The sequence below is a fragment of the Sprattus sprattus genome (assembly GCF_963457725.1).
Source record: "Sprattus sprattus genome assembly, chromosome: 9".
In the NCBI taxonomy this organism is placed as follows: Eukaryota; Metazoa; Chordata; class Actinopteri; order Clupeiformes; family Clupeidae; genus Sprattus; species Sprattus sprattus.
In genome coordinates this window covers 14352794-14366274 of record NC_137928.1, presented here as the reverse complement: position 1 = coordinate 14366274, position 13481 = coordinate 14352794, and the positions used below count along the sequence as shown (strand labels likewise).

The 13481-nt window shown below is 44.4% G+C and overlaps 1 protein-coding gene across 11 annotated transcripts in view; it reads left to right on the top strand.

The window, feature by feature from the left end:
* Positions 1–13481, top strand: part of LOC308370219 (muscleblind-like protein 1) — a 106722-nt gene that overhangs the window by 78904 nt on the left and 14337 nt on the right. For all 11 annotated transcript variants that reach the window (XM_080844846.1, XM_080844839.1, XM_080844843.1 and 8 more), the window contains exons 3-5: positions 125–295; positions 5442–5645; positions 12498–12737. In XM_080844846.1, the coding sequence (XP_080700972.1) occupies positions 125–295; positions 5442–5645; positions 12498–12737 (615 nt within the window). The remainder of the gene's footprint in view (positions 1–124; positions 296–5441; positions 5646–12497; positions 12738–13481) is intronic.

The following is a 13481-nucleotide window of genomic DNA, read 5'->3' as shown; positions in this document are numbered from 1 at the left end:
GGGTGTTGAGTATTATCAAAGGTGCTTAAGGTTATCAAACACCTTGATTGGATTGTGAGTTGTAATGGTGAAAATGGTCAATGATCTCATCTGTCTCTCGACATTCTGTCTCGTCTGTGCACAGGGCCGATGCTCCAGGGAAAACTGCAAGTACCTGCACCCTCCCCCTCACCTGAAGACGCAGCTGGAGATCAACGGCAGGAACAACCTGATCCAGCAGAAGAACATGGCCATGCTGGCCCAGCAGATGCACCTGGCCAACGCCATGATGCCCGGCACACAACTTCAGCCTATGGTGAGAGTGGGTGCCCCCGCCCCCCCTTCCTATGGAGACACATTACCATCCCATGACACGTCACACAACAGACTGTATCACTATATTCCTGTGGGTCTCCAACTTAAACTGTGACTGCCTCTACACAAGCAGAGGGATTTTTTTTAAACATATAGCAACTATGTTCACATCAGAATGTAGCTGCCATCATCAAAACTCCCCCACACAATCATACCAGGAGTATTTAAACATACACTTCAAAGGTATTCAAACACACACATAAATCTTCACGCCATAATGCGATGGTCTTAGCACATAAAACAGTGTCTGTCTTGATCATAATCATGTGCGCTTAGCTGAAACAGCCACTGTCTTGACATCACGTGGCACGGACCCATGCATCGGATAAATGTGGGGGAAAAGGTATGCCGCCTCACTGCTAGCGACATGAATGCAACATCCTCAGAGGTCCTGAGAGTAAACAAGTACTCAGTCATCATTCATTTCTTCTTCTTTCTCTGGACTTTTTCCATCTGGATTTGGCTAGGGCTGCCTGCTCAGTCCTTCAGGTCTAGTTGTGCGTAGTCTGCTGCCAAAGTACACAACCCGCCCCTATTTCCATACCTCCAACCACAGCTGAATTATCGAGTTAGCGCTGTTCTCCAGTGGCAAATTAGTGTCCTTGCTCAGGGGGGGGCTCAGGGCCTCTCTCCAGCACTCGGCCTTACCCTTGAGCTCACAGGAAGAGAGGGAGAGGGAGAGAGGGAGAGAAAGGGAGAGAGATGGGGACGGAGTGAGAGACCATGAGAGAGAGGGAAGGAGATGGATGGATATGAAAGAGATGAAGAGAGAGAGAAAATAGTTAAAGATGGAAAGAACAGGTGATATGAAAAGAGAGAGAGGCAGAGAGAGAGAGAGAGAGAAGCAGAGGTATCAGCCAAGTTAATCTCAGGAATTAATTTAAACGCGCCGCATTCGCGGACTGACGGGATGTGATGTCTGGTTAATATGAATTTACCATTTTAATTGGAGTCTCCTGGAGAGAGAGCGCTAACGGGGCCACACTGCAATTAAAAGCTAGAGTATAAAACTTAACACTGACAGAATAAAGAGAGAGAGGGGGGGGGGGGGAGAAGGTGAGAGAGGGAGTAAGCGAAAGGGAGAGATGTTAATGTGTTCGATTGGCAGAGCTCCTCTGTATATCACAGTTATATAAAGGCAGGGTTTATTTTCATTAGCATTACATAAAAGTTTCTACTGCAGTCGCTCTTTTCTCCAGCAAAGGTTAAGTTGTTGCTGCATGAAGTGTGGGCTAGCGGACGGCTGTTATTCAACAACTTTAGCATTCTGGAAAACTGTCTGTGCTTCACAGTGGCGTAGTCAACACTCGGGCGTCAGTGTGAAACTCTATCACTCTGTCAGTGAATCATAAACAAAATGTGTAACAAGTAACATGAGGAACTCTTCTTTTTTTTAAGAATCAGTTTTTAAACAGTTCAGCTGATCAGGAAGTAAAAAAAAAACTTTCCAGCGTTACCTAGCACCTTTAATCCCTCCTTTTGCCCCGGCATCCTTAACAGTGTTTGTTGCTCCTACACATACAAAGCTATAACTGTGCTCGCAGTCTGTTGCAGCCAAACGCCCTCTTGACACTAAAGGATGTCTGCTGTACCTTGCTGCAAAGTCGGGTAAATGGGTTTTGTCAGCTGGCCCAATTAAAGCACCTTCGTTCAGGATATCCCTTTGTCCTCTTGCTCTCCTCCTGTCTGGTTGCCTTGTCCCTGTGAGAGAAAGAGAGGCAGGCTGTGTTTTGTCACTGGAGTGATCTGGGGTCTTATCGTCTCCGATCTGGAGCGGGGCGAGGAGAGAGGAGGCCTGGAGTGGCAGATGAGAGGTTAAAAAGGAGCAAAGATGGTGGCGGATAGGCAGGGAGGTGAATTCTTATGCATCGGCTTTCTGTTAGTGAGGCTACCAGAGAGACAGGGGTAAGGGGGGGTGGGGTGACAGTGAGACCAATGGGGCGCTACTGTAAAGGAGTGGGGGAAGAGAGTGACTGAAAGAAGCAAAAGAAGGGGACGGGCCGACAAGATAAGAGAAAGGCGGGAGTCTTTATGACACCGATGGGGAGGAATGGCTGAATGAAGTGTTAGGGAGGATAAAGAACAACGCAGGGAAAAAAAAGATAAAGAAAGAAAGGGATGAGACAGGACACGACGAAAATCCTTTAAACCAACTCACCCTCCCTCCTGTCGTTCTCCTTCTCTCATTATCCTTCGTTGCCTTGCGTTGGCGGGGGTTTTAATTTCATGCATGGAGCACTGAGTAGAGTGATGTAATTAGGGGCCTGAAACTGGTCCTGGCACAGGTGTGATGCGCTTGGAATATTAGAGCCTTAATACGCTGCCACCGTGAGCTAATACCGTCTGAAACACCTGACCACACACAACGGCTTTGCACACACTCCGTGCCCGTTTGAAGCCAGATTGACACTGAAGACGAGGCCTAATTGCCAGTCAATGATGTTCTACAAATCCCTCTCATGACATCAGTGGTGATTGGCTGTTTTGTCTGATGACCTCAGTGGATTGGTAGATGATGATGATGATGATGATGATGATGATGATGATGATGATGATGATGGTGTTGATGGTGTTGTCAGAGGCTAAGTTGAGCAGGTTTTGTGTTACGATGCGCTGCATCTGATATCTAGCGGAGAGATGTTCATGACAGTAGCAGTAGTCAGTAGCAACTACAGCAGAAACTTGTTTTTTTCTTAGCAGGCTGCTTGGTGGAACTGTTCTGCTCTGGGTACCACATCACTTTTGTCCCACTCTCATGTGCAGTTATCGTGACCCAGCATTTAGCTCCCAGCCTCTGGCCTGTGTCCGCAAAAGAGTTTTATTATCACCAATAAAATACAATAAAAAAGCATACACTGGGGACCCAGGTTTAGTTCTTCAGCACTTCAGTTCCCTTTCCTTTAAGCAGTTTGGGTTCTGGCTCTGGTTTTGTGATGGCATTATCTCAGGACTCTATCCCCCGCTCCTCCTGCTACTCCCACCCTGCCAACACCCACCCCCTTCTCTCTTCCAGATTCATGGACGTCTCTGGAAGTTTCCATGAGCGGTGAAGTCAGTTATGATCCCAGGTGTCAGCCAGCCAGCCAGCCTTGCCTAGCACTCTGGCTGCGGCTCTGAGATGATTGCCGTGGGCCAGTAGCTGCCAGAAGCTGCCTCCTCTGAGGCAGCTACGGGCGGCCCTCCCCCTCCCCCTCCCCTTGCCATAACCTCACAGCAATAACACATCCCCCATCTCCCAATCACACCGAGCCCATCAATAGCCATCACTGCCCACACAGCCAAGGGGGAAAAAAGCACTTCCCTATGGCCGACAGGAGAAGCCTTCCTCCCCTCCCACCGTCGGTGATAGAGATTCAATGCGTGGTGAAGTACAGCCGTGCAGGGAGGGGAGAGGAGGGCCGAGGCATCTCCTGTCTCTCTCATGGATTAAGGGTCTTCTTAAGGCCCAGGTCGTCATTCGAGCGTACAAGCATGTAGACATGATTCCACCTGGAGATCAAACGCTCTGTCTGCCATCAGAACAGGCTTTTGTGGGAGGGTCTCTCCAAGAAGGGGTTGTCAAACAGGATAGTGGTTTATTTTAAAAAAAATTGATAGACAAAAAATAGTCACATTTATAGATGCAACGCGGAGGAAGAAATGTAGAGTTCATTTAAATACCATTATTATGCTCTTGCAATGTAGCGGACATCACATTTCCTCAACCTACTCGTGTTGTGGGAAGCATGGGTCAATAGATTTTTGGAAAAGATTGTTGTAGGCGTGCTCTATATTGAAATGCCTTTTTTTCAAATGCTGATTGTGAGATGTGTGTCAAGGGAGAAAAATTCAGTTAAGAAAAAGGACAGCAAATGTTAGTCATTAACAAATACCTAATAAGTGTCTGTATTAGTTTCCAAAAAGGTCTGCATTAAGCACCATTAATCATTTATTAGGGCTGTATTCACCAATTTCTTCTTGGTATTATCATTTATTATTGGTACATCCTTAATAACCAACTAGTTGGTCTTAACCTAAGCTTACTGATATATAGCAAGGATCAATATAGAGTAAACTACTACCTAAAACTACCTTAAACACATGCAATAAACTTGCAAACACCACCAACAGCCCAAGTGACACTGATAAAAAGCTTGCCAACACGCTAACTGGTGTTTAGTACACAGAGCTACCTGGATGGCTAGTGGGAAAGACACAGGTGTTTATCTGTCCTTCACATGACCATATGCTATCAAAATGATTTGAGGATGGTACCCAAACTAGTTGCCTTTAAAATCATACCTCAAAAAGTGTCAAATTGTATAAATCTTATAGTGGCAGAACAGTTGACAAGAATACATGAAATATTTAGTGTGGATAAAACATTTGTGAATACAATCAATGATGCTTAATGCAGACTTTGTTAGCATTAACATAAGTATGTTCCCTAAACTAAAGTGACACCAGAAAAAGAGAGAACTGACCCTCCACACCAAGGCACTCCTTAGTGATAGTGATAGTTATCTTTATTTCATTCACATATCCTTTATCATACATCACATATCTTTATTATATTCACATATCTTTATTATGTTCACATATCCTTTATCATATATAACATATCTTTATTATATTCACACATCCTGACTGGACTGTTAAACATGCATACATGTAGCGACGCATGCCTTCCTCAGTCTCTATGACGAACAGTATGGCACATTAGGTTACAGAAATTAACTGATTACCAGTCTGGTTGTTATACATAAATAAACACATTACCAATCTGCTTTTCATACAGTCCTTTCCCAACCTCTGTATTGTTCTTGTTGTTTTGATTTCTGGTTCTTTGTATTCAATGACTCCTGTGGCAAAACAAGTGTACTAATTGTCATGCCGATAAAGCACTTATGAATTTGAAATGCCACAAAAATCTTAATGATTAAATGTAATTGCGTTCTCTGATAATCCATTATGAAATTTCACAGAGATGTTGTCTCACCACTACACTCCTGGAACAGTCTGTCTACCTTAACTCTCAACACTGACTCTCTCTCTCCCTCTCTCTCTCCCTCTCTCACTATCTCTCTATCTATCACTCTTGTTGGCAGCCCATGTTCTCAATGACGCCGAGTATGGCCACCAACGCCTCAGCTGCATTTAACCCGTACCTAGGCCCTGTGTCGCCTGGCCTCATGCAGACGGAGATCATGCCCAGCGGACCCGTCCTGGTGACCAGCAATCCCAACGTCCCTGTGCCAGCTGCCGCCGCCGCCGCTGCTGCCCAGAAACTCATGAGGACAGACCGGCTGGAGGTAAAACGCCATCCCACAATCCCCTGTGCTAGATTTCAGTCAACCATAGATTACAATAGCGGTCAATCAGACATTCTTCTTTGGCGTGTTATTATGTTTTGGGCAGAGGAAAAGAAACTAATAGACAATATCAGCATCTGTAGTTTGTAGGCGTCTCTGCAATAAATACTCCTCGCTTTTTCAGCAGCCTCAGACAACGCCTTTGAAGTTCCCTTAAGTGATCGAAAACCCAAATGCAACACAAGCATTGTTGTTGATTTATTTACAAAGCCTCTAACACCTATCTCCACTGGTCTTGTCTGTGCTTGCCAACCTCATTCCCTCGCTTTAACTACCACTTCTACTTACTTTAGATTCCTTCAAAGGCTTCCTCAATCTCATCGTCAAAGGGAATCGTGAACTTAATAAAGTGAACTATGCACTCACACTCAGAATACAACACCGTGGCTGTTCTCATAGCAGTCATGACAATGCACTTCCAACATCAGAAAGCTAACTCTAATCCTGCACTTCACTCCATTTGCCAGTACTGTTTGTATATGCCGTTGTCTGTTTTTCTGACCATCTAGCAGAAAAGACATTCTATTGTCCCTGTCATTTACTGGCAAAGAGTTAGCCTCAACTTATTTATTCTCAAGCAAACACGCCAATGATTTTAAGACCTGATTATGTCCCCACATGTAGTGACACTGGGTCAAGCTAGTGTTGCCATCAGACAGAACAAATTTCAATGAGCCCATTTGCACCCATAAGCAACTTGTAGTTTCTGTATTCACCCACCCACTGACTGAGATTCTGTTGAGTTGAAAGGACATCATAAGTGGCTCCAACAACTAAATTAAGAAGTTAGGAAGACATCAGTGCAAATTAGCTTTGAGTTTGTGTAGGTTTGTGTGGCCAAAAGTTAACTCAGAACCTCAAACGCTGAATAGTGAAGCTATTATCTAGGCCTAAGCCTTTTCAGATGTTTAACACTCAGGACTCAAGCGCTCTCTCAAAGCTTTTCGGCTTGTCTGATTTTTGTAATTTAGTGTCTGGGGTAAAGACAATATGACATTGTTTTATACGCAATCAACAAATAATTTGAACTCGTTGGCTGCTCAGCTCTCTAAATCAAAGGCGCCCTCCGAGAGCTTTTGCTCAAACACTTCCTGTTTGTTCATTTTGATTAAGTTTTAAGCATACAGATGTCTGTTACAGTATACGCCCTCAATTAACATAATTTCCTCATTAAACAGAAATGGGCAAAGAGCTACATGCTAATCGGCATCTCTCAGCACAGTCTTTACACATCCTGACTTCCATTCTTAGTAATAATACCATTTAGATTGCACTGTTACAGAAGGTTTTATGTCAGTCTGCCAGCACGGAATTTTCTTTTTTTAACTTTACCTTAATTGTTAGAGTTTTGTGAGTAATGTCACCACCAGTGTGACGAGGAACAACAACAACAACAACAATTACATATAACAACAGTAATGTCAGCACATGTGCTGGCTGTCTCTTGGACAAACCTGTTTACCACTGGACTTGGACATTAATCAGACAGCAGGTCAATGCCATGCATAATATATGGTGCAAGTGGCTGGCTGGTCTGGCTCCTGAGCAGAGTAGCTAAGCAAAAAGAAGTGGGCGTCAGCGCTAACTTGCTGGCCACTCGGCAGCTAATCATAAAGGATGTAACTGTGGCACTTCATGATGAGACGGCAATATCTGGAGAAGATGTGTCCAACATGTGACATCGAATTGTCGTGAGAGCCAAAGCAAACAAGGTTGGTTTACCTCCTAAGACTGACCCACAGCTTGTCAAAAGCAATAGGAACGAGTCCGTCCCCCACTCACATAGTATATTAGTTTAGAACATATCAAACACCAAAAGCCCCACTTGAAGTCTTTGTTTTCCATTTGAATCTGCAGTTAAATTATGACCTCTGCCTTGTATTAGTTAACATTTCAAACGCAAACGTTTCAAAAACGCTAAGCATCCAGTAAGAGACAGGCCAAATTCACTCATGATTGCCTCCAGATATGTTGAAATGTATTTCTGGCTCAGCTAGGCTATTTGATGACTGACACACTGTCACTTAGCCACCATCACTTGCCAACTTTGACACGTTAAGTGTGTGATTGCAGAAACACCACGGCCAGTGGAAAAAGATGTTATAGAACGTCTGAGTTGTCATGGTAACTCAGGGATACAGTGATTTTTTTGTAATCAGATTTCACATTGGCAAGAAAAGGGTGATGAACCAGACGAACGACATACACAGCGGAGGAGAAAAAGAGAATCAAGGCTTGTCTTTGGCGTCTTGTCAGAGTGTTATGTAAACATAAGTGGGGGAAAAACAATTGGAATGTTTGAAGTTAAAGAGTAAATACAGGTCCTCTGGAGGTTTGTCATAAAGAAAAGAAAATGTATATATTTATTTGTGCCATGCTGAGGACTAGGCATGGCACACTTAGCAGGGCCTGGCCCCTCTCAGGAAGTCCACTTAGTCCAATCAGCCAGCACAAAATGTCAGAATTGTCAAGACAAATTAGAGATGAAGTGGTAAGGACCTCCAAAATCAATCTATCTGGGAACATACTGGGTGCGCTTAGTTTATATTCTTCACTTGGAAAGGTCACAATTTTATAAAAAAGAATATTGTATGTGCATATAATTATTTGTTTTTTTTAAGGCTCACTCACAGTTACTCATGATGCATTTAGCCTCTCTGAAGAAAAAGGGGAGTCTGAAGGCTGTTAGCGAACGCTGTTAGCCTTCTCCAGTTCAAATTCATTCTACCCTAATTTGCCTGGAAATGGGTTTGCTAAAAATACCCTGCAATAAAAAGTGCAACATATTTTAGCTGCTTACATGGGTGTCATTCAAAACCAATGGTGCACCGTTACTGCGCTCAGACACACAAACTATCAGGAACATTTTATTTCCACTTTGAGACCATTTGGCTGGTTATTTGGCATATTACTTTCATGATTAGAGTCGTCTGGTGGAAATGTGTTTGTATTTAAGAGACCTCTATTTGTTTGCATGTTTGTTGTTTTCAACTCTGTAACGCTTTGTTACCTACAGAGAGGCACCATCGCAGACAGCTATGCAGGCAACATATGTCTGTTGACTGTTGTGTGATGTGTGTAGGTTGATTAGCAGTGACAAGATGATTGATCGATTCATTTCCCTGTGACACTCTATGTAGTCAAGTAGGAATGTATACATTCTGCATATACAGTGCATACCTGAACATGTCTGTGTTAAATCTAACATTCAGCTGTTTCTAGATGGTTCATCATCTAACATTCAGCTGGTTCTAGATGGTTCATCATCTAACATTCAGCTGGTTCTAGAGGGTTCATCTAACATTCAGCTGGTTCTAGAGGGTTCATCTAACATTCAGCTGGTTCTAGAGGGTTCATCTAACATTCAGCTGGTTCTAGAGGTTTCATCTAACATTCAGCTGGTTCTAGAGGGTTCATCTAACATTCAGCTGGTTCTAGAGGGTTCATCTAACATGCAGCTAGTTCTAGAGGGTTCATCTAACATTCAGCTGGTTCTAGAGGTTTCATCTAACATTCAGCTGGTTCTAGAGGGTTCATCTAACATTCAGCTAGTTCTAGAGGGTTCATCTAACATTCAGCTGGTTCTAGAGGGTTCATCTAACATTCAGCTGGTCCTAGCTCCTCGTGCCACTTTCACAGCCAAAAGACTCAGGCACTCACAGGGAGACACAGGGCACGACTGATGTTCCAGGCAGCATAAGTCTCAGCATCCAGATTCAGGTCTCGTAACGTAATTTCCGGAAACCTCCGCTCTATTTCTCTCTCTCTCTCCCTCTCTCTCTCTCTCTCTCTCTCTCTCTCTCTCTCTCTCTCTCTTTCACTGTGGAGAGTAGAGGCAGGTACTTACCTACTGCAGTACCTAGCGTCCATTCTGGGCTCCATCTGTCTGTGACTATTACAGCAGCCTCCTGAGGATTGGCTAAGTGTTAGCCTGTACTGAGGCCGTGGGGATAAGGGACAGCGGAGCGGTGCCATGTGGAAGAGTGTGGAGCTCAGTGTTAGCGCGCGATGGGGCCGTGGGGATGAGGGACAGGGGTGCATTGCCATGTGGAAAAGTGTGTATCTCATTGTAATCCCTTTGTTTAAGCTGGTAGAAGACCAGGCTCCCTTGTGCCAGTAGGGCCAGAGGTCAGTTTTTCAAATCACAAACATGCACTCTCTCTCTCTCTCTTTCCCTCTCTCTCTCTCTCTCCCTGTCTCTCTCTCTCTCTCTCTGTCTCTCTCTCTCTTTCTCGGTCTCTCTTTCTCTCTCCATTTCCTTCTCTCTCTCCCTTTCTCTATCTCTATCATCCTTTTCTCCTTCATCTAGCTGCCCTACCTACCATTATTCACTCTCTCCTCCCCTCAGATTTTCCTCTCTCTTTCTAACCCACCCCCATGTGCGCTTCAACCCATTTCCCTCCTTTCCTCTTTATCACTCCCTCGCTCCATCTTTCTTTTTCAGTCTCTCACTCCCTGACCCCTCCCTCACTCTGTCTCCCAGTATCTGCCTGACAACAAGGCAGCATACCTCTCTTTAAAAAGCACAGTGAGAGACAGAGAGGGAAAGAAAGAAATTGAGTGTTAAAGATGGAGGGAGAACGGACACAGGAAGGCAGGAAGACAGAGAGAAAGAAAGATACAATGGCACACAAAAGCAAAGACAGCAAGATAGAAGGCAAAACAAAAAGAAAGAGAAATGGAGAGATCAAGACATAGAGAGAAGGACAGACAAAAAGAAACAGACAGAGAGAGAGTGACAGAAAAGGCAGAGGTAGTGTAGGGTAGGAGTGTGGGGTATGAGATGCAGCGAGATATGATGGCCGCCCAGTAGATGTAATAATCTGTGTGGGTCCCGTCACTCCTGCTGATGACTGGCTGGCTGGCTGGCTGGCTGGCTGGCTGCGAGGAGAAGGTGATGACCGCACCAGCCACAGCCTCCGCATGGGGAGAGGCACAAGCACTCTTAAGGAGGGAGTTAAGGAGAGATTAGTTTGTGTGTGTGTGTATGTGGGTGTATGTGTGTGTGTGTGTGTGTGTGTGTGTGTGTGTTTGTGTGTTTGTGTGTCCCTCTCTATCTGTCTGGACATGTGCATGTTTATTTGTGTCTGTGTGTTTTGGTGTATATGTGCGTCTGTCTGTCTGGAAGTGTGCATGTTTATCTGTGTGTGTGTGTGTGTGTGTATGTGCGTCTGTCTGTCTGGAAGTGTGCATGTTTATCTGTGTGTGTGTGTGTGTGTGTGTGTGTGTGTGTGAGTGTGTGTGTGTGTGTGTGTGTGTGTGTGTGTGTGTGTCTGTGTGTGTGTGTGTGTGTGTGTGTGTGTGTGTGTGTGTGTGTGTGTGTGTGTGTGTGTGAGAGAGTGTGTGTGTGTTCATTCCTCCGCTGGGGCCAGCTCCTCTCCCCGGAAAGTCACATCCATCAGAGAGATCAGACGTGTCATTTAAAGCCCCTCCCATCCCTCCTGCCACTCACCTCACCTCCCCCTGACGCCCTCCTCCCTCCCTCCCCAACCACCTGCTCAGTAATGGCCACAGCTGGACAGCTCTGTGGGTCATCATGAACACCCCTCTCTCTCAGTCTCCCTCTATCTCTGTCCCTCTTTCTTTCTTGTATTTCTTTCTTCATTCTCTCTCTCTCCCTCTTTCTCTCACTATCTATCTAATTATCTATCTATCTATCTATCTATCTATCTTTCTATCTATCTATCTATCTATCTATCTATCTATCTATCTATCTATCTATCTTTCTTTCTATCTATCTATCTATCTATCTATCTATCTATCTATCTTTCTTTCTATCTATATATCTATTTATCTTTTCATCTTTCTATCTTTCTATCTATCTGTCTCTGCACCCCCTTGTGACCCTGAGAATCAGGCAGTCATGGCATTATCAGCAAAGAGAAAAGGGATGGTCAATCTGTCCAGCTCAGGTCTGTCCTCTCCTGGGCAAATCAGTTACTGCACTCTCTGCTCTCTGTCCAGAGCTGCTTGTCATAAAAGGAACAGTTATGATAGAGCTAGGCATGCTATTATCATCATGACTAAAAAAAGAAAATGTTCAACATTGTAGTCTCTCTACCATTTAACAACAATGGAAGCTCAGCCTAGTGCAATTGAAGAAACACATCATGTTTCACTGGACGATTCAGAAATGATGACAATCACACTGGCTTGCCTTAAGCACAGGTGTAGCATGTGTGTAGGGAGCTGCTGCTGATTCTGATAATGACTAAAAATGCAAACTAAATGGCTGTTCATGTTAGGTATGTGCTTTGTGAGGGATATTTAAAAACATGCATTTTCAAATTGACTATGACGCAGAGCAAATGTGCCGTTAGAATTGCGGTGGCCAGTGTTCTGGAAATGTTTAGTGACTTTGTGTCTGCTGTCCTAATTAAATCAAGGTTGAGCCATTTTAAGGGACGGCGGAGGCTCCATTATGTCTATTTGGAAATGGTCTGCATTGCTGGAGGACAGGATAATTGATTATAAAGTCCATGCTTACTTTTTAGTACAAAGGTTAATGGTCATTTTCTTTTTTCTCCACCCCTCTCCTCTCTGTCTGTGTTTGCTTCATTGTCTGCCTGTCTATCTGTGTGTGTATGTGTGTGTTTGTGTGTGTGTGTCTGGTTATCTATTCATGTGTGAGTGTGCTTGTGTGTGATTGTGTGTGATTGTGTGTGTGTGTGTGTGTGTGTGTGTGTGTGTGTGTGTGTGTGTGTGTGTGTGTGTGTGTGTGTGTGTGTGTGTGTGTGTTTGTGTGTGTGCATGTGCTTGCATGTGCCTGGCTCTCTCCCCTTGTCTCCTCAGGTATGTCGAGAGTACCAGCGGGGCAACTGCACGCGGGGTGAAAACGACTGCCGCTTCGCACACCCCTCTGACAGCACCATGATCGACACCAACGACAACACCGTCACCGTCTGCATGGACTACATCAAGGGCCGCTGCACCCGCGACAAGTGCAAGTACTTCCACCCGCCCCCACACCTGCAAGCCAAGATCAAGGCTGCCCAGCACCAGGTCAACCAGGCCGCAGCCGCTGCTGCCATGGTAGGTCTGACTCCTCCCACTCATCCATGTATTTCACCAATCAGGTCATAGCCACGCCCTCGCCACTCCCACAACACATGTTCCAAGTCCTGCTGTCCCTCCCCTTTCCACTCTCCTTAGGAGTCCTAACCAGGTAACGTCTGTTTTATGAAGATTACCGGTAGCCAAACATTTGCATAACAGTGTCTTGTAATTAACCCCTCATCCTTGTAACTGAATGTTATAACTTGTGTTATAACTTGTGTTATAATGGTTTATTACAAAAAAAAGTGCTTGTTGAATGAGTGCTCAGTGTAACTTGTGCCAGAGATTCCAGTTATGCTTTGTACTACCCACCGTGGCAATTTCCCTTGAGTGCAGTTGGTTTAATAAGGTCACTATCTTCAAACAACATTTTTTCATTTAAGACTAAAGGGCTTTCGAGTGGACCAAAGCACTCTTGATGACTGCCAGCGGGTGTTGTGCAAGGGATAATTGAATTCATAACATTTAGTGTTTCATGCCAATGACTGTGGACCCAAAAAAACAATGGAGATTAAAGTAATGTAGTTCTTTATGACCTAATTGCTATCTGCCAAAGTAGACTGGGTGAGTGAGCAGTAGCTCTAGCAAGCTTTCTCTTCTTATCACAGTAATTAACCATTTGTTCTTTACACAAAAGGCTGTAGTTCTGACAGTAACCAAATAACTGCCATTACTGTGCATGCATTAGTCTTGTTATTTGTTGTATATTGCATTCCGATG